Here is a 9,621-nt window from a genome sequence, read left to right as displayed (position 1 = left end):
TCTTTACTTTTCCTGACCTGGTAAAAGATGAAACCGTTGACCTATTTTCATCCACTCAGGAGGCTTAAGTACTTTACTGACACTATGATCTATTTAAAACATGTGTTACATTTGATATTCATGGCAGCCTCTTTAACTGACAAGGCATCTCTTTCTCTATACAATTTGGAATCTTGAATTATAGTTTGGTGAAATATTAGTAAATAAGATGTAAATTGAATTACCATCAATCTATTCCGTCCTTCTTCAATGTAACAGAGAAATCCATCCAAAATCAACATTTCTCTGAGGAAGTTGTGATCTAATTTCATTGATTGCTGTGATTTTTTTATTTACAAAGATATTTATCCATTTCCACTTTGATCACTCTGTGCTCTCTGACGCCAAGCAAAGCCCTTGATCTTGTGCAGGGCACTAACCGCTTGAGACCATTTGAGTAAAGATTAGCTAATATTATCTGAGGATTATCACCAGGCTAAAGCCATGTGCCAATTCATCATATTGCATTTGTAAAAAAATATTTAATTATTTATGCACTTTTCACACGTTATACACTTCCAACACAAACCTTTACACCCAGTATTAGCTACAACCTGAAACAACATAAAAACGACTAAAAAGGTACAGGTAGAAGAAAATACATCTTCAATTACCCGCCCCTTCTCAAAACAAATAACATAAATGGTATACACGTATGGTTTGCCAATGCTTTTAACAACCTTTTGTGTATGTATCCACATATTAAACAACAAATCATTGATGTGTAAAATAGTATTTTGGATGACATTATAAATACAAATATCTAAGAACATGTGCTCTTTCAGTAAGCCCAACCTGAAGCATCTGTATGCATCTAAATGAGTGTTTACTCACAGTTCACTCGATACTGGTGGCCTTTACATTGCATGTACATTTTTGTTTAATTAATAGTACATAGCAATGAAGTTAAGTAGAATTTTTGTAATGTTCAGTGTAGATATCGTAAAGTGGTGGCTACTGATTAATGAGGTTAAATGATGAGGATAAAATATCAGACAGATTCAAAGTAAGCTCTCTGAAGTACCTGCCCTTTTGAGACTGGGAGGAGGAATGAGAAGAAGATGAGGATGCCATATTATAGGCCCATGTTGACTAAATTGACTTCAGTGAAAGTATTGCATCAGTATTCTGCTCAATGTTTCAAATACAATCTTATTATCTTTTTTTTATGCTACAATATCTCATGTAAATGGAAAACAGAACTGTGTTACTCCAGTTCTCACAATGTTCTTAAGAAGACCTTTTGAAAGTTGTTACAGTTGTCTTTCTCGTTACAGAACAAGTTCTGCTTCTTTTTGAGTCTTTTGCTGTGTCTCATCATTACATTTATTTGTCAAAGAACCAATTGGCCCACTGTTAGAGACGACTGTACACCATGAACAAATATAGAGGGCTACAAAGCCTCTTAGGACAGAGCCCGCTTACGATTCCCTTTCCGTGCACAGCCTCCTTGAATAGTCCACACAAAGATCCTTAAGCCAAAATCCCTCCCTGGTATTTAATTCTAAATGAGTAATTACTGGGTGTGTCAGTGTGTCTTAGCTTTGCAGGTAGGCTGGGTGAAGGAGCTCATTTGTAAGTTGGCTCTGGAGCGAATTGCACTCACACACAGACGCAGACATTCTGAAAGACGCTGAGGGTATCCGTGGGGAGCCACTGAAGAGCCCAGTCACTTAGGGGGGACAGACCACATACAGCCGCCAAGATGTGTGACATGGGGGGACTGGATAACCTAGTGGCCAACACGGCCTACCTAAAAGCCCAGGGGGGTGATGACAAGGAGATGAAAAAGCGTCGCCGCAGCTTGGCCCTGCCCAAGCCTGACCAGTGTGCTACATTACGAGCTTCCCTTGACAAGGATTTTACATCGCTTTGTGAAAAGCAGCCGATTGGCAAAAAGGTCTTCCGTGACTTCCTGGCAAATAACGCTGAGTTTAAACTTGCTGTTGATTTCCTCGATGAGCTGTATGATTGGGATTTGGCTGAAGGTGCAATAAAAGAAAAGGCACAGAAAAACATCATGAGCAAGTATTGCAAGGCTGACTCCAAGACATTCCTGGCCTTTCTTTCTGGGGAGTCTCTTGAAACATGCAAGACGGTGACAGATGCCACATTTGAGGAGGTGATGAAAAGCAAAGTCCAGGAAGGTGTAAGAGATTTTCTGAAAGACAAACCCTTCTCAGATTATCAGGCCAGCCCATTCTTTGATAAATTCCTCCAGTGGAAAGAGTATGAGAAACAGACCATCACTGACAAATACTTCTATGAGTTCAGAACTCTTGGAAAAGGAGGCTTTGGAGAGGTAAGCATGCAAACTCATCTGCATATCATTGTATAAAGTCGGTTGAAATATGTGTGTTGGCAAATAATTAATCTTTTAATGCTTTTTTTAGTTGCATGACTCCCCCAGGTTCCTTATATGGAATGGTATACATTTAGAAAATATCTATTTCCAACATATTTTGTCTAATACATGCAAATAAGTGAGAAAAAATGACAAAAAAGATCATATCTATTCCACATCTTTTGGAATTGTAATATTGGTGCTACATTAGAATATTATGGTGCATGTCATTGTTGTTCCATATCATAATTAAAATACTGATCAATAGACGCTTTTATTGTCAGCATTAGGTTTAGGGTTAGGTCAATTGTAATTGAGATACATTTTTCACATTTCAGAAATTAAGATGACAGTAGAACATGTACAAAATTTAACAACGAAGAATATGAAATAATTCAACAGAAAATGGATTCAAGTGTGTCTTCAAGACAAAACGCTATGATCGAGCAGTAATTAAATTGTAGGGATAGGGAGTAGCAGTATGAGTTATTTTGTAAAAATCATTAAAAGATTAAAGATTGATTAGAAATGTCTTTAATGAATTATACCAGAAGTAAAATGTTAAAATGTTAAAATGGATAAATGTATTGAAGAAGCGAATGACATTTGTAGAAACAATAGGGCGCCAAGACACAGCTGGCAAGGGTCAAGACTTCCTGAACCAATTTTCTTGCCTTTAATTCTGTACTAATACTGAAACAGATACCGTGGTTTATTTTTTTAATTTTCCTAAACAGGGCTTTCATTCCCAATCAACTTTCAACAATCAGTTAGTGCTGCCTGTCAGCTTGATTCCAGTGGGCCTTGCTTTGTTTCTATGGAAAATGGATTCTAATAAATCAAAGTAAAAAAGTCCTCCGTTTTAACAAATAATCTTTCTCCAGGTGTGCGCTGTTCAGGTGAAGAACACGGGCCAGATGTATGCCTGCAAGAAGCTGTGTAAAAAGCGACTGAAGAAGAAGGGTGGTGAAAAGATGGCCCTTTTGGAGAAGAAGATCTTGGAGAAGGTTAACAGTCTGTTTTTGGTCAACTTGGGCTATGCTTATGACACAAAGACCCACCTGTGCCTTGTGATGACCCTGATGAATGGAGGAGACCTCAGGTACCACATTTACAATATAGGCTATGATGGCAAGGGTGTGGACAAAGGAATTGAGATGAAGCGCATCATCCACTACACAGCGCAGATCACCACCGGTATTCTGCATCTGCACGAAATGAATATCGTGTACCGTGACATGAAGCCGGAGAACGTGTTGCTGGATAGCCTAGGCCAGTGCCGACTTTCAGATTTGGGTCTGGCCATAGAGCTTGTTCCAGAGAAGCATGTCACTCAGATGGTGAGTAGATTTACACACAACAGTGATGTTACGGTTGAAAAGGCCATTTTTTTGTTGGGAAAACATGATAAAGAAGTTCACTAAGTACACCAAAATGTACTCTCAAAGCCATTATGATGCTGTTAACATGAGAGGGCCTAGCTGGATGATGTCAGCAATGACAATGGGACTTGTAAAATGATTTTACATCATGGTGAATTTGCTACCATAAAGGGCTATCTATGATCTATTAATAGATCTAATCTATTATTTAAAGTATTTGCAGTTGCATACAGCAAGGACAAGGGCGAGGGCTCGCCCCTGATTATGTACCTGATTTTTTTTGATTTACAGATTTAAAAAAAAATAAAAATCAGGGCTACAATAATATGTAATCCCCATGTACAACCTCTAAACACAACTCAAACAATAAATAGGATTAGGGGTGAGGGTTTAATGGGCTACGTCATCTTCTAAATGGTTAAAGTTTAAGACCACACATAATACAAAACAGACCATTACATCTCCAGTCTCTTAGTGTTCATTGAAGATGAGGTTGAAGCTATAAACTGAACTCCGGCTTGGACAGGCTGTTCATCTTGGTGGGGTTTTTACTTTAAATCCGGACAGGGATTACAAGATTGCTTAAAGATCTGTGCAATGAGTCTTTGAATCTATTATGTAACTCATTTGATCCTTGAGCAGCCAGATTATAGCCTAGCCATTTAGAGGCCACCATTTTGTGAAGGGGGTATGTTGAAGACCTTGGAGGTCCAGTGCTTGTTAAAGTAGCAGTGAATGTACACTGGTTTCCCTCAGCAACTTGGTCGCAGATATTTAGTTATTTCTGTGGATAGTGGCCTCAGGTGTGCAACAATTTATTGCCATGACACTTTGCAAAGCCTGTTGCCTGTAAATCCTCTTCATGCCTTGAGAAAGAGTAACATAGTTATCATGTCATCGATGAGTTAAATTTGATGTCACACTCATTGGCTGTTCAAGCGCACTAACCCATAGATGATCTGAAAAAAAGATGAACATTTAGCAAAAGGGTTTCGAAGGGACTTATTTGAGGTAGCAAAGAGTAAGCTCTCGGCTCCATGAAAGTCCAGTAATCTCATTATCCAATACTCTGATGCTCCTCAACCAGCCAAAGTGACTGGGCTAACCTCAGGCAAGGCTGGCTTTGGTCCCCTAATCTTCTTAGTGGGCATTACACAAGTCTGTCCCTGATGAGATTGACAGATCCAGGTAAAAACCTATGTTGAATATATTTAGACATGTTGGTTTGCAAACCAAGTTGACTATAACTGGGTGGAAAAATGAGATCTGATCTTTGCAACTAAAATCAGATTAATCATGATGATAATGATGTAACCTGTATGATCATACAAATAATTGTGTGTGCAGGTCCATACATTTCAGATGAACAGAACTAGTTACAAAAATCCACCAGGAAAAGTGGAAAATAATGCAGGGGTTTCGTAGATTGCATGTTAGGTAACATGTAAGTAAGTATTAGGACGTTAAACTTGCATGCAAACCTGCTTAAGTCTGGTCAATGAAGTTGTAGTATCATGTCTTCATTAATCAGTCAGATGGGTCAAGTCTTGTCACACTTGTTTAAGTAAGGAACAGATCTTGAAATACCAACTGTATTTAGTTATCACTATCTGTCTTGCAAAAAGATAAACACAATTTGTAAGAGCTTGTAAATGATGCAGTGTCTGATGCCAACAGTCCAAATAATAATAATAATATACCAATACAACACTTAACCTGTAACCTATGGATCTCTGTAACAGGGTTTCCTCAGGACTTACTTGCAGTTGTAAAGGATGAGCTTTTGGTTCTATGCCAGTTTGCGGTGTGTATGCATTCTTTATACATTAGAGGCTACGTGTTGTCCGGATCTTGCAAATTTCCGCTGGTGGCTATAGCTTCTAGAAATGGCCAGTCTTTATATAAGAGGCTGGACAATTTCAACAACAACTGGTCAGTGTGTAGACACACACGACTCTTGACAGGTAGTAGGCTTAGCATTTGGATTAGGGCTGCAGGTGAGGTCATACAGAGAGAGGGAGGGATGAAGGAAGGGAGCAAGGATAGAGTAAGCAAGAGAGGGAAAGGTGAAAGTGACACAGAGGGAGACAGAAAGAGAAGACTAGAGTAAAGCTTTCGTAAGCCAGGCAATTGACCTATGTAACACTTATCAATCGGGATGCATACCATATTATATATATATATATATATATATATATATATATATATATATATATATATATATATATATATATATATATATATATATATATACACCATATAATACCATATTATTTATTTATTTATTAACTATTTGCCTTTCACATCAGTAGTGTAGAATTTATATGAGTAGAATTCTCATATAAAACACACTATGCTTTCTAACAAGTAAAACATGTATTAAAAGGATGTACAGATGCACCTCATATTGAATGCCCCTCTCCCTCCTCCAGGCTGGTACTGGGGCATACATGGCCCCTGAGCTTCTGACCAAAACTCCATACAGGACATCAGTGGACTGGTGGGCTCTGGGCTGCAGTATCTACGAGATGGTGGCTGGGTACACACCTTTCAAAGGCGCTGAGAGCAAGAAGGAGAAGGTGGAGAAGGAGGAGGTACAGCGCCGCATTGTCAACGAGGAACCAAAGTGGGAGCACAAGTGCTTTGATGCTCCCACCAAGGATGTCATCCAGCAGTTCCTAAAGAAGAAAATTGAGGAGCGCCTGGGTATTAGGTAAGTGGTTCTTCTACTCTTTGAATCTGTAAGTAAGCCATGTGCAGTTTACTGGCATTCCGGTGCAACGGGTGTTCAGAAACTGAGATTGGAATAACACGTTTGCTAAGAATGAACTGGTTGATTAAAGCTGGGGAAACCTTGACTTTAACCAAAATGTTGCATGAACCCATGCAGGCACTTTGTTCTTGTTCCATTAAGTCTGACATTGTAGTTTTGAAAGTACATGTTTGCCCCCTCTTTAGGAACAACATGGAGGATCCGAGGAAACACGACTGGTTCAAGAAAATCAACTTCCCCCGTCTGGAGGCCGGGCTGGTGGATCCCCCATGGGTCCCCAAGCCCAACGTTGTCTACGCCAAAGACACCGACGACATCGCAGAGTTCTCAGAGATCAAGGGCATTGAGTTTGATGCTAATGACAATAAATTCTTCAAGGAGTTTAGCACCGGTGCTGTACCCATTCAGTGGCAGCAAGAGATGATTGAGACCGGACTGTATGACGAGCTCAACGATCCAAACAGGAAAGAGGGTGGAGGAGATCCTGATGGCGATAAAAAGTCTGGCACGTGTATATTGCTGTGAGATGTCACATGTTTGATATCGTTTACCAGTAATAACACTCAATCAATTGTTTGTTTTCTCAGTCAGATGCACACCAATATTGATGTAAAGGATGGGGCACAAGCTTCTTTGTTGAGAAAGATGTGCCATTCTTCTCTTTTAAGGATGCTCAAGGAGATGCACTGCTTTCGAGGCACGGTTCGGTAAAATATGGAGGATGTGATGATGTATTTTGAGCATCATCTCTCTGGTTCACAGCTTTTCTTAGAAATATCTAATAATGTAGACTTGCAAACATGATGACTGCTATGAGTAATTTTTACAACCTTTTCATTAAGGACATTAGTGTTAGAATAACAAGGCCTTTGTGCCATAAATACTATGATTAGAGGAAACTGTCTAAATCCAAACTATACGAGAAATACTTTTTTTTTAACAGTGTTTGCAGTAGAGTTACCCGCCGAAGTAATGCTGTTAAATTGAATAATGAGCTTGAAACAATTGGGAATAAACATGTAGTAATATATTTGTGGATAGGGTAAAGCTTACAGCATTTCATAGCACTCCCCACCCACCTATAAACTTTATTGATGCCATCACACAGTCACACTGTTTCTTCAGAGAAACATGCTTTTTAAGCACACGTGTCAGAGATAGTTTTAGTGTTTAATATTATATTTTGTGACCCTAAACCTCTTAATTAAGGACGATCACTGCATTTACATCCAAGTGGTTACTTCCTGATCAACATTTCAGTCTTTACAAAAAACTATAAAAAACAATTGTATGTATTGTATATAAAGATCATCTATCTATCTATGCACAGAGAGAAAAGCAAATATCTAAGGCACCTAAAATGTAGCATTGATTTGAAAGAACATGATACTGAACACCTCTTCACTGAGTCCCTCTCCTGTTGGTGCTATGAGGCTCCTCTTAGTGAGACTGTTTAGCCCTGGGATACTGACAGAAAGATGAGTGCAGAAACAGCAGTTAGTTGCTGCATATGAAGGAGGAAAAATTAGAGGAGTTGGACAATAAATTCCTGTACCAGGAACGTGCAAGTTGTTCTGTCCACGGCCCTGAAACACTGTGATACTTCAGGGCGCTTTTCTTAGTTTGAGATTAGTGTGAATCACTCAAACTAGACAGATCCTGAAGAAGAGTCAGCTGTTGTGGTCATTAAGCTGAGTATAGAGACTTGGGTTAGTTCAAAAGAAAATCCTTGTGATTCTTGTTTACTTGTCTCAGGGTAGTTATTTGCTTTAGGTTTTTGAATGTACAGATCTTGAGAGTTGAGTTTTTACAGTTAATGTTAATAAGATAATTATATATATGATCCATGTACTTGTAAATATAACTTGAGATGAATTGCTAATAGAAAATTGTCAGATGTAAAACAATCTCAAATCATTGAATAAATTAAAATATATGACTTTTACAATGTGTCTCCTCCCTGATTATGAATGTGTGTGTTTGTCTCAATTAGTTGTATACTTGAGGCTTAGCAAGCACATCTGAGTGTCAGAGAATGCCTACAGCTGTGCCACGTTACTCATGTTCTCTGTGCTATATATAACCAAAGAGAAAGTGTTGCTGAGGGCTCTGGAGTAAAACCTAAAAATATCAACTGCATTAATCCCTTTCAGGATGCTGACTACAGCCAGGCTGTGCGGCAGGCTACCGCAAATTGGCATGTTCAACTCTTAGCTGATAAGGCGATAACCAGTGTTATCCTTGCGCCTTCTTTGCTTAAATCAGCTTCAAATCCCTGAAGCATCACAATGTTTCTGCCAAAGACGGGTCTGAGCAGAAAACAGAGCGGCAGTGAGGAGCTGAGAAACATTATTGCACCACATTTTGACATTTTTTGTTTTTCTTAAGGAAAATGGAAAATACAATTCCAAAAATAAGCCAATTGTTTGTGGGTGCTGAAAAGTGAGCCAACCTATTTATTTATCCAAGCAAATCTTTGCAAGATTACAAATAGTGGAAAACAACTCCAAATGCATAAACAAATATAAGAGATCTTTCCAGTTCAGAATTTAAGTTCTAAGAAGTTCCAACATTTGCAACATTTCACTCTTTATTTTCTATAAATAGAAATGTCTTTTCTGGGCATAAATCCAACAAATAGACAAATGAAAATATCTGTTTGGTATTTTCTTTCAAAATATTTGCTTCCAGGGCTTGAAGACAGTATTTTATAAAGACACTCAGGTGGATTCGTGCTGCATGTAGCAGGACTCTGGAACAGACACTGCGGTTGACAGTGAAGGACAGAGCTGCTGTGCCTCAAGGTGCTGTGAGAGCTGGATGGAGGTGCTGTGCAATCACAGCAGACAGGTGTGATACCGACCTGATATGTTCTGACTTCTACACCCAATGCAGTCACTGTGGGAATAGTTACAGGTACAACTATACACACAGGGATGAGACTATAGTCTGTGTTTCAGTAAACAACCAACTAGAAATTTAACTAGACATGCAAGTGAGTATACTGGGTCCATGCATCTGAACCAAAGCCTCACTTAATTGGCCCAGGTGAAAAGGAAAAGGAATCTATCCACTAAACTCAT

The 9,621-nt window shown here is 38.9% G+C and overlaps 1 protein-coding gene across 1 annotated transcript; it reads left to right on the top strand.

The window, feature by feature from the left end:
- Positions 1 to 1,744: 1,744 nt before the first annotated feature.
- grk7a (G protein-coupled receptor kinase 7a) lies at positions 1,745 to 7,063 on the top strand (the record flags this gene model as incomplete). Its single annotated transcript, XM_079228816.1, has 4 exons — positions 1,745 to 2,341; positions 3,268 to 3,723; positions 6,198 to 6,478; positions 6,724 to 7,063. 4 exons carry the CDS (start codon positions 1,745 to 1,747, stop codon positions 7,061 to 7,063), a joined length of 1,674 nt encoding a protein of 557 aa, XP_079084942.1.
- Positions 7,064 to 9,621: the final 2,558 nt, after the last annotated feature.

Source organism: Taurulus bubalis (assembly GCF_910589615.1).
Source record: "Taurulus bubalis genome assembly, chromosome: 1".
NCBI classification, from domain to species: domain Eukaryota; kingdom Metazoa; phylum Chordata; class Actinopteri; order Perciformes; family Cottidae; genus Taurulus; species Taurulus bubalis.
Note: the sequence above shows the minus strand (reverse complement) of the source record. Positions and strands in the feature narration are given on the sequence as shown.